At 52.4% G+C, this 24,728-nt stretch overlaps 2 protein-coding genes across 2 annotated transcripts in view; one reads left to right on the top strand and one right to left on the bottom strand.

Moving 5' to 3' along the window:
• Positions 1-337: 337 nt before the first annotated feature.
• Positions 338-24,728, bottom strand: part of LOC132807113 (gastrula zinc finger protein XlCGF7.1-like) — a 66,198-nt gene continuing 41,807 nt past the window's right edge. Inside the window, exon 3 of the mRNA XM_060821414.1 lies at positions 338-3,869. Coding sequence (XP_060677397.1) covers positions 2,502-3,869 — 1,368 coding nt within the window. The 3' untranslated portion in view covers positions 338-2,501. The remainder of the gene's footprint in view (positions 3,870-24,728) is intronic.
• LOC132807112 (gastrula zinc finger protein XlCGF8.2DB-like) lies at positions 19,222-22,989 on the top strand. The gene is made up of 2 exons (XM_060821412.1): positions 19,222-19,394; positions 20,188-22,989. Exon 2 carries the CDS (start codon positions 20,438-20,440, stop codon positions 21,539-21,541), a length of 1,104 nt encoding a protein of 367 aa, XP_060677395.1. The 5' UTR covers positions 19,222-19,394; positions 20,188-20,437; the 3' UTR covers positions 21,542-22,989.

Consider the following 24,728-nt stretch of genomic DNA (forward strand, 5'->3'; position numbering starts at 1 on the left):
GGATTGTTCTATGTTCTAAACTTAGTACAGGAGGCTGAAAGAAATGAGCAGCTTTAAAACAAAAACCTCTTGGAGCTCAAAGCTTTCAATGAGAGTCTGAGCCAGGGGGTAAGTTCAGGTAACCTTTATTGCAACCCAACTTTCTTACAGCTTCAGATCCCTCCCAGCAAAAAGACAAAGAAAAAGTAGTTGCTTTTTGAACAGCTCAAGGTGAAAGTGCACACACCACACCTCCCCTGTCCCTACCCCCCCGCCCCTCACTGTCTTTACTATTGATCAGCACCAAGTTGTCCCTTTGTAACTGGATCCTTAGTACAGCCGTAACCCGGAGGAAGTATTGCCTCACTCAGCAATTTCAACCCATACCCTGTCTCCAAGTAAGTTTCTCCCCGCTCCTTTGCCAGTGGGGGGAGGGCAGTGTAGAGTCAACCAGACTGCTGTGGGTCTGGAGTCACGTGTAGGCCAGACCGGGTAAAGGATGCAGCTGGAACGATTGAGTGTATTCTTTCCCACAATGGCAGTTCCCTTCCCTAACAAGGGAGAGAGTGAATCAGATGGGGGTTTTCTCCCCCCGCACCACCCCCTCCCTGAAACGGTCTCATTGTTAGATTCCGAACTCCACATTTCTGACCGAATACCAATTCTGCCATCTGTCATGGGGGGATTCAAACCCGGGAGTCCCCGGAACCGGGTTGATAGTCCAATCGATAATGGTACTCGACCGTCACTCCTTCAATCCCCCTGCGAAGGCACGTGAACTCGCTGGTGGCTCCGCAGGTTGGAGGAGTAGGTGAAGCCCTTCCCGCACTGAGAGCAGGTGTACGGTCTCTCCCCAGTGTAGACACTGTTAGGACAGGGGTCCCGTCCTTGCGTGTTCGTTTAGGAGGAGAGACCACAGACGCTCAATTGTTTGGCTCAAGCAGGCTTTATTGCAGAATCGTAGCTGATACAGTGAATCACCATGCATTCACTGGAGAAGGCGCACATTCTGCCTTCCCCCTACAAAATCGCCCTTGATATACTTTTCTAAGCAAAGCTACGTGATCTCTCGCATACAAAGCGTTTCTTGTGACAGGGCCCATTTGGCCTTGGCAGCTATCCACAAGACGGTCTCAGTCTCGTAAACAACAGTCCAGCCGCCTGTTATTGAGCTCGTTTGGCCTCGGCAGCTGCGCTGAGCAGAGCCTGTTATTGAGCTCACTCGGCCTTGGAGTGGACGGTTTCAGTCTTGTAAACAGCAGCCCAGCTGCACAGGCAGTTTCGGTCAGCAGTCCAAACAACAGCTTCGCAGCGCCCCCCCGATTCCCCAAGCAACAACTACAGTTCTACCCTCCCGAGACCTATATTCATCCCAACACCTCCCAGGATTAAGCAAGTCCCGCAGATTCTGCAGATCACTTTATTGGTCAGAGCACTGAGTATAGGGGTTGGGGTCTGGACAGGACGTTGCTTAGGCCACTTTTGGAATACACAGGAACCTCGATTATCCAAAGGACACATGCAGGGTGTATTTCAGTCGCTTGACGATTAGATCCCTTACAGTGTGGAAACAGGCCCAACCAGTCCACACTGACCCTCCGAAGAGTAACCCACCCAGACCCATTTCCCTCTGACCAATGTACCTAACACTACGGGCAATTTAGCATGGCCAATTCACCCTGACCTGCACATCTTTGGACTGTGGGACGGAACCGGAGCACTAGGAGGAAACCCACGCAGACGCGGGGAGAATGTGCAAACTCCACACAGTCTGTCGCTTGAGGCAGGAATGAAACCTGGGTCCCTGGTACTGTGAGGTAGCAGCGCTAACCACTGAGCCACCGTGCTGGTTCATCTAATTCTGGATAATCGAAGTTCCTTTGTATTATGTGTACTTCTGGTCTATCGGAAGGATGTTGCAAAACTTGAAAGGGTTCAGAAAGATTGACAAGGATGTTGCCAGGGTTGGAGGGTTTGAGCTACAGGGAGAGGCTGAACAGGCTGGGGTTGTCTTCCCTGGAACGTCGGAGGCTGAGGGTTGACTTTAAGAGAGGTTTATAAAATCATGAGGGGCATGGATAGGGATAGACAAAGTCTTTTGCCAGAACTAGAGGGCATAGGTTTAGGGTGAGAGGGGAAAGATTTAAAAAGGGTCCTAAGGGGCAACATTTTTCACACAGAGGGTGGTGTGTGCGCGTGTGGAATGAGCTGCCAGAGGAAGTGGTGGAGGCTGGTACAATTGCAACATTTAAAAGGCATCCACTTGGGTATCTGTGTAAGGAGGGGTTTGGAGGGATAGGGCCAATTGCTGGCAAATGGGACTTGATTAGTTGAGGATATGGAGGAGTTGGAGCGAAGGGTCTGTTTCTGTGTTGTACATCTCTACTTCAGGAGGAAATGCGCAGTCGCAGGCTCGCAGAGCCACTGGATGCCAAGGGGATGAGAGCACAGCAACTGCAGTGACCCTCCCCCATCCCACCCAGGGTTCAGCCCTGGGCGGTGACTCACAGCGGCTGGCCCCGTCACTTGTGCCCCTGCTGGTGCCGCAGCAGGTGGTGGGAGTGAGCGAAGCCCCTCCCGCAGACAGGGCAGGTGAAGGGCCGCTCCCCGGTGTGAAGCCGCTGGTGCTGCAGCAGGTTGGACGACTGGGTAAAGCTCTTGCCGCAGACCGAGCAGCTGAACGGCCTCTCCCCGGTGTGGACCCGCTGGTGGGTTAGCAGGTTGGACGAGCGGGTGAAGCCCTTGCCGCAGACAGAGCAGGTGAAGGGCCGCTCCCTGATGTGGAGCCGCTGGTGGGTCAGCAGGTTGGACGAGCGAGAGAAGCTCTTGCCGCAGACGGAGCAGGTGAAGGGCCGCTCCCCAGTGTGAAGCCGCTGGTGCTGCAGCAGGGTGGACGAGCGGGTGAAGCTCTTGCCGCAGACCGAGCAGCTGAACGGCCTCTCCCCGGTGTGGACCCGCTGGTGGGTTAGCAGGTCGGGCGAGCGGGTGAAGCCCTTGCCGCAGACGGAGCAGCTGAACGGCCGCTCCCCGGTGTGGACCCGCTGGTGGGTTAGCAGGTCGGACGAGCAGGTGAAGCCCTTGCCGCAGACCGAGCATCTGAACGGCCGCTCCCCGGTGTGGACCCGCTGGTGGGTTAGCAGGTCGGACGAGCGGGTGAAGCCCTTGCCGCAGACGGAGCAGGTGAAGGGCCGCTCCCTGGTGTGGACCCGCCGGTGGGTCAGCAGGGTGGACGACTGGGTGAAGCACTTGCCACAGACGGAGCAGGTGAAGGGCCTCTCCCCGGTGTGGAAACGCTGGTGGGTCAGCAGGATAGACAGCTGGGTGAAGCCCTTGCCGCACACCGAGCAGCTGAACGGCCTCTCCCCAGTGTGGACACGGCGGTGGATCTCCAGCACGGAGGGGGAGCGGAATCCTTTCCCGCAATCCCCACACTTCCACGGTTTCTCCATGGCGCGCGGAATGCCTCCTGAGACTTCCTTTCCCCACAGTGGGCAAACTGGCTCAGGCACGTGCCCCTGTGGTTCAGGTAAAGACGGTGTGCACCTGCTGGTGCCGCAGCAGGGTGGACGAGTGAGAGAAGCCCTTGCTGCAGACGGAGCAGGTGAAGGACGCTCCGCGGTGTGGACCTGCTGGTGCCGCAGCAGGGTGGACGAGTAAGGGAAGCCCTTGCCGCAGATGGAGCAGGTGAAGGGCCGCTCCCCGGTGTGGACCCGCTGGTGATTGTGCAGGCTGGACGAGTGAGAGAAGCTCTTGCCACAGACGGAGCAGCTGAACGGCCTCTCCCCGGTGTGGAGCCGCTGGTGGGTCAGCAGGTGCGACGAGCGGGTGAAGCCCTTGCCGCAGACGGTGCAGGTGAAGGGCCGCTCCCCAGTGTGGACACGGCGGTGGATCTCCAGCATGGAGGGGTAGCCGAATCCTTTGCCGCAATCCCCACACTTCCACGGTTTCTCCATGGCGCGCGGAATGCCTCCTGAGACTTCCTTTCCCCACAGTGGGCAAACTGGCTCAGGCACGTGCCCCTGTGGTTCAGGTAAAGATGATACTTTAAGAGCCTACTGAAGCAGACAAAAACGTTCAAAGAATTTGCCCCTTCTGGACTGAAAGAGGGACGTCTCTCCTGTCCCACGAATCAAGGGGCTCTGTCAGACCTTCACATGGTACTCAGTTGGGGAGCTCTACCTGCAAAGCTGCTCTTCTCATATCCTGTGAAAAGGGGATTACAAAAGTCATTGCTGCCTGCACATGACAGGAATTCAGAACAGATCATTCTAGTTTCTGTAGAACTTACCTAAAAAAAAATCAAGTTACAATATGCAGATGCCAGTGTTGGGCTGGGGTGTACAAAGGTAAAAAAATCACACATCACTAGGTTGTAGTCCATTAGATTTGTTTAGAAGTTCGAGCTTTCAGAGCTCTGCACCTTCATCAGGTAGCTAGTAAAACCTCCAGGCGAAAAAGACAGCAGATGCTGGAGATCAGAGTGATGCTGGAAAAGCTCAGCAGGTCAGGCAGCATCCGAGGAGCAGGGAAAAAAAAAATCGACGTTTCGGGCAAAAGCTCTTCATCAGGAATGAGGAAAGAATGAGGACACTTTCCTCATTCCTGAAGAAGGGCTCATGCCCGAAACGTCGAATCTCCTGTTCCTCGGATGCTGCCTGACCTGCTGAGCTTTTCCAGCAACACATTTTCAGCTCTGATCTCCACCCGACACACACACATTTCTTCAATTCTCACTCTGCTGTTTCTGATATTACCCATCCCCCAGTATTGTCCAGAAAGGGACTGATTACCTAAAAAAGCTGTAAATCTCCATCCTACACACTCTTTAACTCTTGCTGTACCTAATATCCCACCTCCCCCCATGCTCCAGCAGGATCTGACTGATGCTCATTGACTGAGCCACACTCACCTCTTCCTGGACACAGGGACCCTCCAGACCAACACAACATCAGCTCCCCTTAACCCCCCCCGCAACGGCGCATCTGCAGGAGCAACCGGTCACGTGAATGGAGGGACCGCCGTCGTCACAGAGGCCGCGCGTTGATTTGACGGACCGCCCGCCCGCCCGTGCGGCGTTCCAGCCTTTCCCATTGGTCCACCGCGCCGCGCGTCACGCGGCGGCACTGGTCTTTGTGAGGCCCAGGCGACCTCTCTCCTCCACTACCTTCACGTGCCCCTCCCTTAACCGTGACACGGGGAGGCATGACCAATGGGGAGCCTTGGAGGACCGGAAGGAAGGCTGGTCCTCCTACCAATCAGAGCATCCCCTCATTGTCTGAATGCGGAAGTTGGATCATGAGCTCCTGCTGCTCTCTCTCTCTCTCAATGAAGATTGAGTGTTACCCCAGACTGCACCAACCTCTGTGAGTACAGCACCCTCTCTTCTCACCCCTCCTATTCCATTTCTTTTCTCATTTTGGGATTAAACTGTTGGTTTGTAGGAAGTGAAGTGAAAGGAGGTGAACTCAGGAAAGGTGCAGATGCTGGATGCATTGGTCTAGATCGCTGTCTCTGTGTGTGTCTGTGTCTCTCTCGTGTCCTTCATCAGGAATTGCGGAGGGGGGTGGGGTGGGGTGGAAAGGGTGCTGAGAGATAAATAGGAAGGTGGGAGTGGGGCTGGGGGTAAGGTAGATGCAGGTTGGGGGGGTTGATGGCGACAGGGTGGAGCAGATTGGTGGGAAGGAAGATGGACAGGTGGGACAGTTCAAGAGGGTGGTGCTGAGTTGGAGGGTTGGAGCTGGGGTGGGAGGGGGGAGGGAATGTGAGGAAACTGGTGAAATCGATGTTGATGCCATGTGGTTGCAGGGTCCTAGGCCACCTGATACCTGGAGGAAGAATGCCTCTGCATTGGGACCCTCCAACCATACAGGATCAATATTGATTTCACCAGTTTCCTCATTTCCACCCCCCCCCCCCCCCGCCCCCCCAGCCCAATCCCAGCCCAATCCCAGATACAACCCTCGAACTTGGGACTGCTCTTTTGAACTGTCCCACCTGTCCATCTGCCTTCCCATCTATCTGCTCCACCCTCCTCTCTGACCTGTCACCTCCTTCCCCTGCTTTCATCTACCCATAGCATTCTCAGCTCCCTTCCCCCAGTCCCACCTCCCTCCCATTTATCTCTCAGTCCCTTTGGGCCCACCCCACATTCCTAATCAAGGGGTTATGCCCAAAACGTCAAACCTCCTGCTCCTCAGATGCTGGCTGACCTGCTGTACTCTTGCAGCACCAGACATTTTGGTGCTTATTTGTCTGGATGTTCTGATGTGACCCCTTCGCAGATGTGAAGTCACATTCGAGAAAAACTCCTTCATGGAATGTGGGCTTTTTTTTTTGGCAAGGCCTACAACGTTTTCGTAACTAACTACCCTTCAAACAAGAGGATTGCCAGACTTTAGGGGGCATTTTAAAACTCAAGCATGTGAGCCATCATATGCAGGCAGCACCAAGTTAATGCTAGCGGGTTTCCTTCCCTGAAGAGCTTTATTGAATGAAATAGGTTTTCAGAAAAGTTTCATTCTCTCAATGACTGAGACTAGTTTTCAATTCAGATTTTTAAAAAAATTTAAAGTTAATTTCCCCAAGGTTTGTTTTTACTGGTATTTGAACCCATGAGCCCAGATCATTTGCCTGGGGCCTCTGGATTGCTGGTCCAGTGTTGTTGTTATAACACTGCTGACCCGCCTGGACAGCATTGAGAGTCATACAGATGTATAGCACACAAAGGCACCCTATGTGCAACTGGTGCATGCCGAGCACATAGCCAAAATTGATCTAGTCCGATGTGCCAGCATGTCCCTCCAAACCCTTCCCATTCATATTCCCATCCAGATGCCTTTTAAATGTTGCAATTGTCCCAGCCTCCACCACTTCCTCTGGCAGCTCATTCCACACACGCACCACCCTCTGACTGACAAAGTTGACCCTTAGGTCCTTTTTATGTCTTTTCCCCTCTCACCTCTAGTTCTGGACTCTCCCACCCCAGGGAAAAGACCTTGTCTATTCACCCTATCCATGCCCCTCATCATTTTATAAACCTCAATAAGGTCACCCCTCAGCCTCCGATGCTCCAGGGAAAACAGCCCCAGCTTACTTAGCCACTCCCTATAGCTCAAACCCTGGCAACATCTTTGTAAACATTTTCTGAACCCTTTCAAGTTTCGTTTAACTGAACAGTAAAAGTCATACTGGACAGGGATATATCATAGTGTTACTATGCAATATGTATTTATTTACGGCTGTATAAATTTGATTTATAATTATTTCTAGTTATATCATAGTGTTGTAGCCATGTTATGTATTCAAAGTTTGTGAGAAGATTTGTAGCTCGGGTGCTCGTTGTTGTGGTTCTGTTCGCCGAGCTGGGAATTTGTGTTGCAGACGTTTCGTCCCCTGTCTAGGTGACATCCTCAGTGCTTGGGAGTCTCCTGTGAAGCGCTTCTGTGACCTTTTCCCCGGCATTTATAGTGGTTTGTCTCTGCCGCTTCCGATTGTCAGTTCCAGCTGTCCGCTGCAGTGGTCGGTATATTGGGTCCAGGTCGATGTGCTTATTGATTGAATGTGTGGATCAGTGCCATGCCTCTAGGAATTCCCTGGCTGTTCTCGGTTTGGCTTGTCCTATAATAGTAGTGTTGTCCCAGTCAAATTCATTTTGGTTGTCATCTGCGTGTGTGGCTACTAAGGATAGCTGGTCGTGTCGTTTCGTGGCTAGTTGGTGTTCATGGATGCGGATCGTTAGCTGTCTTCCTGTTTGTCCTATGTAGTGTTTTGTGTAGTCCTTATTGTGTACAAAATCCCATACCGAAGGAAAGATCACAGAAGGGCTTCACAGGAGGCTCCCAAGCACTGAGGATGTCACCTAGACAGGGGACGAAACGTCTGCAACACAAATTCCCAGCTCGACGAACAGAACCACAACATGTCATGTATTTCCAGTCATACCCGTTACAGGACAGGAGAATACTGGGCTCAATGCTGACTGTGTGGATGAATCTAGTCAGACTCATTCCTCTCCATATCTACAGAGTCCTGTAAGTGTATTCCTCTATAGGGTCCCTCCAGTCTCACTTGGGTATTGATCGACTCCACTACAGTCATCCTCAGAGCGAGCACGTTCTAGGTCTTGTTACCAAAGCAAAGTTCTTGCTCTGATTCTTTTTCCCCTCCCCCCACATCTTGGTCTGTTAATATGGTAGAAAGAGAGGGGTGGGGGGCAGATAACTAGGTTAGCAAACTGCATGAGGGTGGCATGATGGCTCAGTAGGTAGCACCGATGCCTCATAGTGCCAGGGACCTGGGTTCGATTCCAGCCTCGGGCGACTCTCCGTGTGGGTTTCCCCCGAGTGCACCGGTTTCCTCCCCCAGTCCAACCTTGTGCAGGTGAGGGCGGGTTGGCCGTGCTGAATTGTCCAGAGGGTTCAGGGATGTGGAGCTGAGGTGCACCTATCAGGGGCAAATATAGGGGAATGGGTCTGGGTGGGATACTCATCACAGGGTCGGTCTGGACTTGTCGGGCCGAAGGGCCTGTTTCCACAATGTAGGGGTTCTAATTCTTAACTTTTCTCGGTGCTAGATCTGCCAAATGTCAGGAATCAGAAAAATTGGGAGAGAGCGTATGAGATACGGCAGTAGGGAGAGTGTGTGGGATGGAGACTCACAGGTTTTGGGTTATGGGCGTGGAATGAATATTCCGTGAAATCGATCTGTTAAACTCTGAGATTCTACGTGATACTGACAGCGATGACTTTCTAATTGACAGGCTTTCACAGGAGGATTTACCTGCATATCTTGAACTAATTGCCTCAGCCAGCTTGACTCATTGGGACTGGAATTTTATCGATCTTTTGAGTGGAGAAGGAGGATTGTCCCGCCTGCTTCCAGAGATCTGACTGGTAAAGCACTGAGATGCCGCTGTTCGAGGGTGGAGGGAGCTTTACCGGAGCGGAGAGTTAGCCAGCCGGCCCCCCGCAGCAGAGTGGGACGTCAGAGGGAGCGTCGAACCTGGAGGGAGCCCGCGCCGTGGGGAAACCGTGGAAGTGTGGGGAATGCGGGAAGGGGTTTCGAGTCCCCTCTGAGCTGGAGATCCACCGGCGCGGTCACACCGGGGAGAGGCCGTTCTCCTGCCCCGAGTCCGGCAAGGCCTTCATTGGGTCCTCCAAGCTGCTGAGGCACCGGCGGGTCCACACCGGGGACAGGCCGTACCCCTGCCCCGAGTGTGGCAAGGCCCTTCACCCAGCTGTCCCACCTGCAGACGCACCGGCGCCTCCACACACCAGGGAGAGGCCTCTCACCTGCCCCGGGGGCGGCAAGGCCTTCAATCGATCGCCGACCCTGCGGACGCACAGGCGCCTTCCCAACGTGATCGCACGGAGTTGAAGTCTGCAGCGAATCCCACCCAGGACTGGGGGGGGATCGTGCCCCGTGGGGGGATTGTGCCCCGTTCGAAGACAGTGGGTGAAGCGGGAAGGGAGCGAGGCTTCCTTTCTGCCGGACTGGCCGCTCTCGCTCCCTTTGCTTCCCGTGGGACCGATGCTGTTTGAGGCTGGGACTGCACGTTCCCCGGGCCAAAGATCTGCAGGAGCTGAGGAAGTGCACTCCTTTCACACCGGATGGTAAATCATGTTTGTCCCATCTATTTCAGTCTTAAATACCCTCCGTGACCTGGCCTCCCAGCCTCCTGTGGCAGTGAATTCCCCAGATTCCCCACTCTCTGTCTGAAGAGGTTTCTCCTTATCTCCGTTCTCAAAGGTCTAAGGCTGTGCCCTCGGCTCCTGGTCTCTCCTACCAATGGAAACATCTTCCCAATGGCCACAGATAGATCAAAGTCAAATACAATAGCCTCTATTCCATTGAGTGTCCAGCACACTTTATAACACTTTGTAAAATCAGGAGGGCCATTGATGAGGTGAGTGGCAGGTGTCTTTTCCCGATAGAATAAAGAATATTCCAGCACAGGAACAGGCCCTTCGGCCCTCCAAGCCTGCACCGATCCAGATCCTCTATCTAAACCTGCTGCCTATTTTCTCAGGATCTGTATCCCTCTGCTCCCTGCCCTTTCATGTATCTGTTGAGATACATCTTAAATGACGCCATTGTTCCCGTCCCTACCGTCTCCGCTGGCAACACATTCCAGGTACCCAGCACCCTCTGCGTAAAGAACTTTCCATACATATCTTAAATCTTTCCCCTCTCACTTTGAACTCATGACCCCAGGTAACTGAGTCCTCCACTCTGGGGAAAAACATTTCTTGCTATCCACCCTGTCTATACCTCATGATTTTGTTGGCCTCAATCTGGTCCCCCCTCAACCTCCGTCTTTCCAATGAAAATAATCCTGATCTATTCAAACTCTCTTCATAGTTAGCATCCTCCATACCAGGTACATCCTGGTGAACCTCCTGTGCACCCTCTCCAAAGCATCCACATCCATTTGGTAATGTGGCGACCAGAACTGTACGTGGTATTCCAAATCTGGCCGAAACAAAGTCTTGTATAACTGTAACATGACCTGCCAACTCTTGTACACAATACTCTGTCCGATGAAGGAAAGTGTGCCATATGCCACCTTGACCACTCTACTGACCTGCATTGCCATCTTCAGGGAACAATGGGCCTGAACACACAGATCTCTCTCTTCATCAGTTTTCCCCAGGACTTTTCCCATATTACCTCACTGCTCGAGTCCTTCATAGTACCCTCCTTCAGCACAGCTGTGATAGCTTCTCTGACCAGTAATACAACTCCTCCACCTCTTTTACCTCCCTCTCTATCCCACCTGAAGCATCGATATCCTGGGATATTTAGTTGCCAATCTTGTTCTTCCCTTAACCAAGTCTCAGTATTAGCAATAACATCATCCTCCCAGGTACGACTCCAAGCCCTAAGTTCATCTGCCTTACCTACTACACTTATTGCATTAAAACAAATGCACCTCAGACCACCTGTCCCTTTGTGTTCATCATCTGTTCCCTGTGATTCTTCCCCTTTGTCACACTGACTTTATTATCTCGCTCCTTACAGGCTTTAGTTACTACCTCCTTCCTGACCATGAACCTCCTCATTTGTTTCCCATCCCCCGCCACATTAGTTTAAACCCTCCCCAGCAGCGATAGCAAAAGCACCCCCAAGGATATTGGTTCCAGTCTGGCCCGGGTGTAGCTCATCTGATTTGTAATAGTCCCTCCACCCCCAGAACTGGCCCCAATGTCCCAACAATCTGAACCCATCCCTCCTGGAATTTTATCGGTTCCCATGCGATTCCCCATCATTCTGTTCAAACCTATTGAATTCATTGCCAATCGACTTGATCCCTCCTGATCCATGAATCCTCTCCTCTCAGGAATCAATTTGATGAACATTTGTTATCTTCCGTGTATTGAAGAACTTCTCTTTTCAATCCTCCCACTTCCTCCAAACTAAAGGAGTTGCCATGGGCACCCGCATGGGCCCCAGCTATGCCTGTCTCTTCGTAGGATATGTGGAACAGTCCATCTTCCGCAACTACACTGGCACCACCCCCCACCTTTTCCTCCGCTACATCGATGACTGTATCGGCGCTGCCTCGTGCTCCCACAAGGAGGTTGAACAGTTCATCAACTTTACTAACACCTTCCATCCCGACCTCAAATTCACCTGGACTGTCTCAGACTCCTCCCTCCCCTTCCTAGACCTTTCCATCTCTATCTCGGGCGACCGACTCAACACAGACATCTACTATAAACCGACTGACTCCCACAGCTACCTGGACTACACCTCCTCCCACCCTGCCCCCTGTAAAAACTCCATCCCATATTCCCAATTCCTTCGTCTCCGCCGCATCTGCTCCCAGGAGGACCAGTTCCAAACCGCACAGCCCAGATGGCCTCCTTCTTCAAGGACCGTAGATTCCCCCAAGACGTGATTGACGATGCCCTCCACCGCATCTCCTCCACTTCCTGCTCCTCTGCCCTTGAGCCCCGCTCCTCCAACCGCCACCAAAACAGAACCCCACTGGTTCTCACCTACCACCCCACCAACCTCCGCATACAACGTATCATCCGCCGTCATTTCCGCCACCTCCAAACGGACCCCACCACCAGGGATATATTTCCCTCCCCTCCCCTATCAGCGTTCCGCAAGGACCACTCCCTTCGTGACTCCCTCGTCAGGTCCACACCCCCCACCAACCCAACCTCCACTCCCGGCACCTTCCCCTGCAAGCGCAGGAAATGTAAAACTTGCGCCCACACCTCCACACTCACTTCCCTCCAAGGCCCCAAGGGATCCTTCCACATCCGCCACAAGTTCACCTGTACCTCCACACACATCATCTATTGCATCCGCTGCACCCGATGTGGACTCCTCTATATTGGGGAGACAGGCCGCTTACTTGCTGAACGCTGGGCCCACTCAAGGACGAAGGAGGAAAGATGTGTGTGGAGTCAGAGAAAATGGGCAAGATTCTTAATGCGTACTTTGTGTCAGGTTTAACTGAGGAGAGGGACATGGTGGATGTTGACGTTAGGGATAGATCTTTGAATACTCTAGGGCAAGTCGGCATAAGGAGGAGGAAGTGATGTGTATTCTAAAAAGGTCAAAGTCCCCAGGTCCTGATGGGATCTATCCCAGGTTACTGAGGGAAGTAAGAGAGGAAATAGCTTGGGCCTTAACAGATATCTTTGCAGCTTCCTTGAACACAGGTGAGGTCCCAGAGGACTGGAGAATTGATAATGTTTTCCCCTTGTTTCAGAAGGGTCGCAGGGATAATCCAGGTAATTACAGACCTGTGAGCTGGATGTCAGTGGTAGGGAAGCTGCTGGAGAAGATACTGAGGGATAAGATCTGTTTACATTTGGAAGAAAATGAGCTTATGAGTGATAGGCAGCATGGTTTTGTTCAGGGAAGGTCATGTCTTAGCAACTTAATAGAATTCTATGAGGAAATGACACAATTGATTGATGAGGGAAGGGCTGCAGATGTCATAGACATGGACTTTACTTGGGCATTTGACAAGGTTCCCATGGTCGGCTGATAGAAAAGGTGAAATCACATGGGGTCCAGGGTATTCTAGCTAGATGGATAGAGAACTGGTTGGGAAACAGGAGACAGGGAGTAGTATTGGAAGGGAGTTTCTCAAAACTGAGACTGTGACCAGTGGTGTTCCACAGGGCTCCGTGCTGGGAGCACTGCTGTTTGTGATATATCTAAATGACTTGGAGGAAGGTGTAGGTTGCCTCATTAGCAAGTTTGCAGTTGACACTAAGATTGGTGGAGTAGCAGATAGTGAAGAGGACTGTCAGAGAATACAGCAGAATGGAGAATAGACTGGAGAGTTGGGCAGAGAAATGGCAGATGGAGTTCAATCCGGACAAATGTGAGGTGATGCATTTTGGAAGATCCAATTCAAGAGCGAACTATACAGTAAATGGAAAAGTCCTGGGGAAAACTGATGTAGAGAGAGATCTGTGTGTTCAGGCCCATTGTTCCCTGAAGATGGCAATGCAGGTCAGTAGAGTGGTCAAGGCGGCATATGGCACTTTCCTTCATCGGACAGAGTATTGAGTACAAGAGTTGGCAGGTCATGTTACAGTTAGATAAGACTTTGTTTCGGCCAGATTTGGAATACCACGTACAGTTCTGGTCGCCGCATTCCCAAATGGATGTGGATGCTTTGGAGAGGGTGCAGAGGAGGTTCACCAGGATGTTACCTGGTATGGAGGATGCTAACTATGAAGAGAGGTTGAATAGATCAGGATTATTTTCATCGGAAAGACGGAAGTTGAGGGGGGACCTGATTGAGCCCAACAAAATCATGAGAGGTATAGACAGGGTGGATAGCAAGAAATGTTTTTCCCCAGAGTGGAGGACTCAGTTACCTGGGGTCATGAGTTCAAAGTGAGAGGGGAAAGATTTAACATATGTATGGAAAGTTCTTTACGCAGAGGGTGCTGGGTACCTGGAATGTGTTGCCAGCGGAGATGGTAGGGACGGGAACAATGGCGTCATTTAAGATGTATCTCAACAGATACATGACAGGGCAGGGAGCAGAGGGATACAGATCCTGAGAAAATAGGCAGCAGGTTTAGATAGAGGATCTGGATCGGTGTAGGCTTGGAGGGCCGAAGGGCCTGTTCCTGTGCTGGAATATTCTTTATTCTATCGGGAAAAGACACCTGCCACTCACCTCATCAATGGCCCTCCTGATTTTACAAAGTGTTATAAAGTGTGCTGGACACTCAATGGAATAGAGGCTATTGTATTTGACTTTGATCTATCTGTGGCCATTGGGAAGATGTTTCCATTGGTAGGAGAGACCAGGAGCCGAGGGCACAGCCGTAGCTCTTTTAGAACGGAGATAAGGAGAAACCTCTTCAGACAGAGAGTGGGGAATCTGTGGAATTCACTGCCACAGGAGGCTGGGAGGCCAGGTCACGGAGGGTATTTAAGACTGAAATAGATGGGACAAACATGATTTACCATCCGGTGTGAAAGGAGTGCACTTCCTCAGCTCCTGCAGATCTTTGGCCCGGGGAACGTGCAGTCCCAGCCTCAAACAGCATCGGTCCCACGGGAAGCAAAGGGAGCGAGAGCGGCCAGTCCGGCAGAAAGGAAGCCTCGCTCCCTTCCCGCTTCACCCATTGCCTTCGAACGGGGCACAATCCCCCCACGGGGCACGATCCCCCCCCAGTCCTGGGTGGGATTCGCTGCAGACTTCAACTCCGTGCGATCACGTTGGGAAGGCGCCTGTGCGTCCGCAGGGTCAGCGATCGATTGAAGGCCTTGCCGCCCCCGGGGCAGGTGAGAGGCCTCTCCCTGGTGTGTGGAGGCGCCGGTGCGTCTGCAGGTGGGACAGCTGGGTGAAGGGCCTTGCCACACCCGGGGCAGGGGTACGGCCTGTCCCCGGTGTGGACCCGCCGGTGCCTCAGCAGCTTGGAGGACCCAATGAAGGCCTTGCCGGACTCGGGGCAGGAGAACGGCCTGTCCCCGGTGTGACCGCGCCGGTGGATCTCCAGCTCAGAGGGGACTCGAAACCCCTTCCCGCATTCCCCACACTTCCACGGTTTCCCCACGGCGCGGCCTCCCTCCAGGTTCGACGCTCCCTCTGACGTCCCACTCTGCTGCGGGGGGCCGGCTGGCTAACTCTCCGCTCCGGTAAAGCTCCCTCCACCCTCGAACAGCGGCATCTCAGTGCTTTACCAGTCAGATCTCTGGAAGCAGGCGGGACAATCCTCCTTCTCCACTCAAAAGATCGATAAAATTCCAGTCCCAATGAGTCAAGCTGGCTGAGGCAATTAGTTCAAGATATGCAGGTAAATCCTCCTGTGAAAGCCTGTCAATTAGAAAGTCATCGCTGTCAGTATCACGTAGAATCTCAGAGTTTAACAGATCGATTTCACAGAATATTCATTCCACGCCCATAACCCAAAACCTGTGAGTCTCCATCCCACACACTCTCTCCCTACTGCCGTACCTAATACGCTCCCTCCCAATTTTTCTGATTCCTGACATTTGGCAGATCTAGCTCCAAGAAAAGTTAAGAATTAGAACCCCTACAGTGTGGAAACAGGCCCTTCGGCCCAACAAGTCCATACCGACCCAACAAGTCCAGACCGACCCTGTGATGAGTATCCCACCCAGACCCATTCCCCTATATTTACCCCTGACACGTGCACCTAAGCTACACATCCCTGAACACTCTGGGCAATTTAGCATGGCCAACCCACCCTCACCTGCACAAGGTTGGACTGTGGGAGGAAACCGGAGCACTCGGGGGAAACCCACATGGAGAGTCGCCCGAGGCTGGAATTGAACCCAGGTCCCTGGCACTATGAGGCACCGGTGCTACCTGAGCCACCATGCCACCCTCATGCAGTTTGCTAACCTAGTTATCTGCCCCCCCCCCCCCGCCTCTCTTTCTACCATATTGACAGACCAAGATGTGGGGGGGGAGGGGAAAGAGAATCAGAGCAAGAACTTTGCTTTGGTAACAAGACCTAGAACATGCTCGCTCTGAGGATGACTGTAGTGGAGTCGATCAATACCCAAGTCAAACTGGAGGGACCCTATAGAGGAATACACTTACAGGACTCTGTGGACATACAGAGGAATGAGTCTGACGAGATTCATCCACAGAGTCAGCATTGAGACCAGTATTCTCCTGTCCTGTAACGGGTATGACTGGAAATACATGACATGTTGTGGTTCTGTTCGCCGAGCTGGGAGTTTGTATTGCAGACGTTTCGTCCCCTGTCTAGGTGACATTCTCAGTGCTTGGGAGTCTCCTGTGAAGCACTTCTGTGATCTTTCCTCCGGCGTTTATAGTGGTTTCTCTCTGCCCGCTTCCGGTTGTCAGTTCCAGCTGTCCGCTGCAGTGGTCGGTATATTGGGTCCAGGTCGATGTGCTTATTGATTGAATCTGTGGATGAGTGCCATGCCTCTAGGAATTCCCTGGCTGTTCTCGGTTTGGCTTATCCTATAATAGTAGTGTTGTCCCAGTCAAATTCATGTTGCTTGTCATCTGCGTGTATGGCTACCAAGGATAGCTGGTCGTGTCGTTTCGTGGCTAGTTGGTGTTCATGGATGCAGGTCGTTAGCTGTCTTCCTGTTTGTCCTATGTAGTGTTTTGTGCAGGCCTTGCATGGGATTTTGTACACAATAAGGACTGCACAAAACACTACATAGGGCAAACAGGAAGACAGCTAATGATCCGCATCCATAACACTACTATTACAGGACAAGCCAAACAGAGAACAGCCAGGGAATTCCTAGAGGCATGGCACTCACCCACAGATTCAATCAATAAACACATCGACCTGGACCCAATATACCGGCCACTGCAGCGGACAGCTGGAACTGACAACCGGAAGCGGCAGAGACAAACCACTATAAATGCCGGAGGAAACAACACAGAAGTGTTTCACAGGCGACTCCCAAGCACTGAGGATGTCACCTAGACAGGGGACGAAACGTCTGCAATACAAATTCCCAGCTCGGCAAACAGAACCACAACAATGAGCAGCCGAGCTACAAATCTTCTCCCAAACTTTGAATACATAACATGGCTACAACACTATGATATAAGTAGAAATAATTATAAATCAAATTTATACAGTCGTAAATAAATACATATTGCATAGTAACACTCTGATATATCCCTGTCCAGTATGACTTTTACTGTTCAGTTAAACGAAACTTGAAAGGGTTCAGAAAATGTTTACAAAGATGTTGCCAGGGTTTGAGCTACAGGGAGTGGCTAAGTAAGCTGGGGCTGTTTTCCCTGGAGCATCGGAGGCTGAGGGGTGACCTTATTGAGGTTTATAAAATGATGAGGGGCATGGATAGGGTGAATAGACAAGGTCTTTTCCCTGGGGTGGGAGAGTCCAGAACTAGAGGTGAGAGGGGAAAAGACATGAAAAGGACCTAAGGGGCAACTTTGTCAGTCAGAGGGTGGTGCGTGTATGGAATGAGCTGCCAGAGGAAGTGGTGGAGGCTGGGACAATTGCAACATTTAAAAGGCATCTGGATGGGAATATGAATGGGAAGGGTTTGGAGGGACGTGCTGGCACGTTGGACTAGATCAATTTTGGCTATGTGCTCGGCATGCACCAGTTGCACATAGGGTCTCTTTGTGTGCTATACATCTGTATGACTCTCAATGCTGTCCAGGCGAGTCAGTGATGTTATAACAACAACACTGGACCAGCAATCCAGAGGCCCCAGGCAAATAATCTGGGCTCATGGGTTCAAATACCAGTAAAAACAAACCTTGGGGAAATTAAATTTATTTTTTTAAAATCTGAATTGAAAACTAGTCTCAGTCATTGAGAGAATGAAACTTTTCTGAAAACCCATTTGATTCAATAACGCTCTTCAGGGAAGGAAACCCGCTAGCATTAACTTGGTGCTGCCTGCATATGATGGCTCACGTGCTTGACTTTTAAAATGCCCCCTAAAGTCTGGCAATCCTCTTGTCTGAAGGGCAGTTAGGGACGAAAACATTGTTGGCCTTGCCAAAAAAAAAGCCCACATTCCATGAAGGAGTTTTTCTCGAATGTGACTTCACATCTGCGAATGGGTCACATCAGGACATCCAGACAAATAAGCACCAAAACGTCTGGTGCTGCAAGAGTACACCAGGTCAGCCAGCATCTGAGGAGCAGGAGGTTTGATGTTTTGGGCATAACCCCTTGATTAGGAATGTGAGGTGGGCCCAAAGGGACTGAGAGATAAATGGAAGGGAGGTGGGACTGGGGGAAGGGAGCTGAGAATGCTATGGGTAGATGAAAGCGGGGGAAGAAGGTGACAGGTCAGACAGGAGGGTGGAGCAGATAGATGGGAAGGCAGATGGACAGGTGGGACAGTTCAAAAGAACAGTCCCAAGTTCGAGGGTTGTATCTGGGATTGGGCTGGAGGGGAGGGGGGGGGGGGGGTGTCGGAATGAGGAAACTGGTGAAATCAATATTGATCCTGTATGGTTGGAGGGTCCCAATGCAGAGGCATTCTTCCTCCAGGTATCAGGTGGCCTAGGACCCTGCAACCACATGGCATCAACATCGATTTCACCAGTTTCCTCACATTCCCTCCCCCCTCCCACCCCCCCACCCCAGCTCCAACCCTCCAACTCAGCACCACCCTCTTGAACTGTCCCACCTGTCCATCTTCCTTCCCACCAATCTGCTCCACCCTGTCGCCATCAACCCCCCCCCAACCTGCATCTACCTTACCCCCAGCCCCACTCCCACCTTCCTATTTATCTCTCAACACCCTTTCCACCCCCCTCCGCAATTCCTGATGAAGGACACGAGAGAGACACAGAGACACAGACACAGAGGGACAGAGACAGCGATCTAGACCAATGCATCCAGCATATGCACCTTTCCTGAGTTCACCTCCTTTCACTTCACTTCCTACAAACCAACAGTTTAATCCCAAAATGAGAAAAGAAATGGAATAGGAGGGGTGAGAAGAGAGGGTGCTGTACTCACAGAGGTTGGTGCAGTCTGGGGTAACACTCAATCTTCATTCAGAGAGAGAGAGAGCAGCAGGAGCTCATGCTCCAACTTCCGCATTCAGACAATGAGGGGATGCTCTGATTGGTAGGAGGACCAGCCTTCCTTCCGGTCCTCCAAAGCTCCCCATTGGTCCTGCCTCCCCGTGTCGAGGTGAAGGGAGGGGCGCGTTGCGGTTGGTGGAGGAGAGAGGTCACGTGGGCGTCACAAAGACCAGCGCCGCCGCGTGACGCACGGCGCGGTGGACCAATGGGAAAGGCTGGAACGCCGCACCGGCGGGCGCTCATTCCAATCAACGCGCGGCCTTCGTGATGACGGCGCTCCCTCGATTCACGTGACCGGTTGCTCCTGCACATGCGCCGTTACAGGGGGGCGGTTAAGGGGAGCTGATGTTGTGTTGGTCTGGAGGGTCCTTGTGTCCAGGAAGAGGTGAGTGTGGCTCAGTCAATGAGCATCAGTCAGACCCTGCTGGAGCATGGGGAGGGAGGTGGGATATTAGGTACAGCAAGAGTTAAAGAGTGTGTGGGATGGAGATTTACAGCTTTTTTAGGTAATAAGTCCCTTTCTGGACAATACTGGGGGATGGGTAATATCAGACACAGCAGAGTGAGAATTGAAGAAAAGTGTGTGTGTGTGTGGTGGGGGGTGGTGGAGATTTGCAACACTTTTTAAAGTTAAAAATCACACAACTCTAGGTTATAGGAGTAAATGAGGTCTGCAGATGCTGGAGATCAGAGCTGGAAATGTGTTGCTGGAAAAGCTCAGCAGGTCAGGCAGCATCCAAGGAACAGGAGATTCGACGTTTCGGGCATAAGCCCTTCTTCAGGAATGAGGAAAGTGTCCTCATTCTTTCCTCATTCCTGATGAAGGGCTTTTGCCCGAAACGTTGATTTTTTTTTTCCCTGCTCCTCGGATGCTGCCTGACCTGCTGTGCTTTTCCAGCACCACTCTGATCTCCAGCATCTGCTGTCTTTTTCGCCTGGAGGTTTTACTAGCTACCTGATGAAGGTGCAGAGCTCTGAAAGTTCAAACTTCTAAACAAATCTAATGGACTACAACCTGGTGATGTGATTTTTTTTACCTTTGTACACCCCAGCCCAACACTGGCATCTGCATATTGTAACTTGATTGTTTTAGGGAAGTTCTACAGAAACTAGAATGATCTGTTCTGAATTCCTGTTGTGTGCAGGCAGCAATGACTTTTGTAATCCCCTTTTCACAGGATATGAGAAGAGCAGCTTTGCAGGTAGAGCTTCCCAACTGAGTACCATGTGAAGGTCTGACAGAGCCCCTTGATTCGTGGGACAGGAGAGACGTCCCTCTTTCAGTCCAGAAGGGGAAAATTCTTTGAACGTTTTTGTCTGCTTCAGTAGGCTCTTAAAGTATCATCTTTACCTGAACCACACGGGCACGTGCCTGAGCCAGTTTGCCCACTGTGGGGAAAGGAAGTCTCAGGAGGCATTCCGCGCACCATGGAGAAACCGTGGAAGTGTGGGGATTGCGGGAAAGGATTCCGCTCCCCCTCCGTGCTGGAGATCCACCGCCGTGTCCACACCGGGGAGCGGCCCTTCACCTGCTCCGTCTGCGGCAAGGGCTTCACCCAGTCGTCCCACCTGCTGACCCACCAGCGGGTCCACACCGGGGAGAGGCCCTTCACCTGCTCCGTCTGCAGCAAGGTCTTCTCTGACTCGTCCCACCTGCTGTCCCACCAGCGTGTCCACACCGGGGAGCGGCCCTTCACCTGTTCCGTCTGTGGCAAGGGCTTCACCAAGTCGTCCAACCTGTTCTCGCACCAATGGGTCCACACCGAGGAGAGGCCGTTCAGCTGCTCCGTCTGCGGCAAGGGCTTCTCTCACTCGTCCCACCTGCTGACCCACCAGCGGGTCCACACCGGGGAGAGGCCATTCACCTGCTCGGTGTGCGGCAAGGGCTTCTCTCACTCGTCCCACCTGCTCAAGCACTGGCGGGTCCACACCGGGGAGCGGCCCTTCACCTGCTCCGACTGCGGCAAGGGCTTCTCTCACTCGTCTCACCTGCTCAGGCACTGGCGGGTCCACACCGGGGAGCGGCCCTTCACCTGCTCCGTCTGCGGCAAGGGCTTCACCCAGTCGTCCCACCTGCTGCAGCACCAGCAGGTCCACACCGGCGAGGGGGTCTTCACCTGCTCAGTCTGCGGCAAGGGCTTCACCCAGTCGTTCACCCTGCTGACCCACCAGCAGGTCCACACTGGGGAGCGGCCCTTCACCTGCTCGTTGTGCGGCAAGGGCTTCACTCGATCGTCCACCCTGCTGCGGCACCAGCGGGTCCACACCGGGGAGCGGCCCTTCACCTGCTCCGTCTGCGGCAAGGGCTTCACCCAGTCGTCCAACCTGCTGCGGCACCAGCAGGTCCACACCGGCGAGGGGGCCTTCACCTGCCTGGTCTGCGGCAAGGGCTTCCCCCACTCGTCCGGCCTCCAGATCCACCAGTGGGTCCACACGGGGGAACATCCTTCCGATAGACCAGAAGTGCACATAATACAGAGGAACTTCGATTATCCAGAATTAGATGAACCAGCACGGTGGCTCAGTGGTTAGCGCTGCTACCTCACAGTACCAGGGACCCGGGTTTCATTCCTGCCTCAGGCGACAGACTGTGTGGAGTTTGCACATTCTCCCCGCGTCTGCGTGGGTTTCCTCCTAGTGCTCCGGTTCCGTCCCACAGTCCAAAGATGTGCAGGTCAGGGTGAATTGGCCATGCTAAATTGCCCGTCGTGTTAGGTACATTAGTCAGAGGGAAATGGGTCTGGGTGGGTTACTCTTCGGAGGGTCAGTGTGGACTGGTTGGGCCTGTTTCCACACTGTAAGGGATCTAATTGTCAAGCGACTGAAATATACCCTGCATGTGTCCTTTGGATAATCGCGGTTCCTGTGTATTCCAAAAGTGGCCTAACCAACGTCCTGTCCAGACCCCAACCCCTATACTCAGTGCTCTGACCAATAAAGTGATCTGCAGAATCTGCGGGACTTGCTTAATCCTGGGAGGTAAATCACGTGTTTCTCCTTCTCTTGCAGGTGGATCCAAGACTTCACTCTCTGTCCCATTGAGTCTCCAGTCAGGTCCTTCAGCTCAACTGGTCTCTCTCAGTATTTCTGACCCATGTGAGCCTCTACGCACCTCCCCTTCACTTGCTCACACTTGATTTCCCTTACAGCAGCATTCCCTTCAGTTCCTTTCTCCCTGACGTCTGTATCCAGCTTCTCCTTAAATGCCGTCCACCTCGACCTGCTACTGTGGGGGTCATTCCCGCTGCAGACAGAGGTCTCTCCTTTGTAACCTCTTCAAAAGATTTACCGCTGACTTCCCCCTTCAGTCTTTTCCATTACTGGGTCTCCCCGCTGTTGCGAAACTTGGAATGGTTCAGAAAATATTTACAAGGATGTTGCCAGGGTTGGAGGATCTGAGCTACAGGGAGAGGCTGAACAGGCTGGGGCTGTTTTCCCGAGAGCGTCGGAGGCTGAGGGATGACCTTGTAGAGGTTTACAAAATTGAGGGGCATGGATAGGATAAATAGGCAAAGTCTTTTCCCTGGGGTTGGGGAATCCAGAACTAGAGGGCATAGGTTTAGGGTGAGAGGGGAAGATATAAAAGAGACCTACAGGGCAACGTTTTCATACAGAAGGTGGTGTGTGTACGGAATGAGCTGTCAGAGGATGTGGTGGAGGCTGGTACAATTGCAACATTTAAGAGGCGTTTGGATGGGTATATGAATAGGAAGGGTTTGGAGGGATATGGGCTGGGTGCTGGCAGGTGGGACTAGTTTGGGTTGGGATATTTGGTCGGTACGGACGGGTTAGACCGAAGGGTCTGTTTCCGTGCTGTACATCTCTTGACAAAGCCTTGTCTGAGGGTGAAATGTTGTCATTCCGGTTGATGCGAGTGGTCCCCTGTCTGTTGTCCTTTTTGTTTCCTTTCTCGGAAAGGATGTCGCGGACATGGGCAGCGTTCCCGAGCCCCGCTCCGGAACGGGCTGTTCCGTCCTCTTCCAGCCCGCGGGGTTGGGGGGGGGGGGGAAGGGGCAGCTTGAGTGTATTGGGAGAGTGGGCCGTTCACCGGGAGGGTGCCAATGGGACGGGAGAGCGGTACCGGTAATGGGGCGAGGGGGAGATGCCTCAGACCGCCAGAAACACTGGGGCAGCTGCTCGCGTGCTCCTTTTGGATCTCACAGCACAGGGAGGCCTTTCATCTGATTACCTCCCCGTCTCGGTCTCTCTGGCTCTGTCTCTGGCTCTCTGTCTCTCTGTGTCTCTCTCTCTGCGTCTGTCTGTCTCTCTGAGGTGACAGCGGATTCCAGCGTATTGCTGCTTGCTGGGTAAACCTGTTTTTCCTCTGTTTTCCTCCTCTCTCTCTCTCCTGCTCAAACCCCTGACCTTCAGGCCGCCCCTGACCTTGTCACTATCAGTGAATAGGGAACAGCTTTTCTTCCTCCACCTTATCTGAACCTATCACAATCTTCCCCACTTTCACCAGTTGTATCTGTGTGTGACCCTCTCTTTCTGTGTCTCTTTCTCTCCTAAGCCCCCTCCCTCACCACATCCCATTTACCCACCCCTCCTGTCATGCTCCCACTTTCAAACGGTCTCGTTGTGTTTTCACTGCCTCCTCCCCATCATTTCAGTCAAGCACCTCATCTCACGCTTAGAACCCCTGCAGTGTAGGAGTAGGCCCTTCAGCCCATCCAACCCACACCTCACCCAGACCTCTGCCTGTAACCCTGCAATTCCCATTGGCTAACCCACCTAGCCTACACATCCCTGGGCACTATGGGTAATTTAGCATGGCCAATGCCCCCTAACCTGCACATCCCCAATCACTATGTAATTTAGCACGGCCAGTTCACCCAAACCTGCACATCCCTGGATAGTATAGGACAATTTAGCATGGCCAATTCACCCTCACCTACACAACCCTGGACACTATAGGTAATTTAGCCTGACCAATCCACCCAAACCTGCACATCCCTGGATACTATAGGACAATTTAGCCTGGCCAATCCTACACTAAGGGTGGATTGGCCATGCTAATTTACCCATAGTGTCCAGGGATGTGTAGGTTAGGGTAGATTGGCCATGCTAAATTACCCAATCCTACATATCCCTGGGTACTGTTAGGATAAAATAGGTTAAGGGAGGGTGGAGCTATAGCTGCTGTTTGGGGAATCAAAACTGTAGCTGTAGCTGCTGCTTGGGAAATTGAAACTGTTGCTTACGTGGCCAGCTCAGCTGCCAACGCCCAAATGAGCTCAATAACAGGGAACGTCGAGCAAACGCGAAATGTCCTAATAGGGCAATGCTTAGTAGCTCCGCGAAGCTCTGCTTCGCAAAGAGTATATCAGGAGCAGATTTGGGAGGGGAAGGCAGAACGTGCCTTCTCCAGTGAATGCATGGTGATTCACTGTATCAGCTACGATTCTGCAATAAAGCCTGCTTGTGCCAAACAATTGAGCGTCTGTTGTCTCTCCTCCTAAAACGAACATGCAAGGACAAATTCCATCCTAACAGTACTATGGGTAATTTAGCATAGCCAATTCACCCTCACTTACGCATCTTTGGATTGTGGGAGGAAGCCGGAGCACCCGGAGAAAACCCTCGCAGGCGCAGGCTGGAAATGTGCAAACTCCACACGGACAGTCGCCCCTGAGGCTGGAATTGAACCCGGGTCCCTTGGCGCTGTGACCACTGAGCAACCCCTTATAATCTGCCTGCGTTAAGTTCTTTTTGTCAC

Source organism: Hemiscyllium ocellatum (genome assembly GCF_020745735.1).
Source record: "Hemiscyllium ocellatum isolate sHemOce1 chromosome 27 unlocalized genomic scaffold, sHemOce1.pat.X.cur. SUPER_27_unloc_1, whole genome shotgun sequence".
Lineage (NCBI taxonomy): Eukaryota > Metazoa > Chordata > Chondrichthyes > Orectolobiformes > Hemiscylliidae > Hemiscyllium > Hemiscyllium ocellatum.

What these genes read in the sequence shown, in the direction of transcription:
- LOC132807112 (XM_060821412.1), top strand. Translation starts at nt 20,438, where the DNA reads ATGGAGAAACCGTGGAAGTGTGGGGATTGCGGGAAAGGATTCCGCTCC.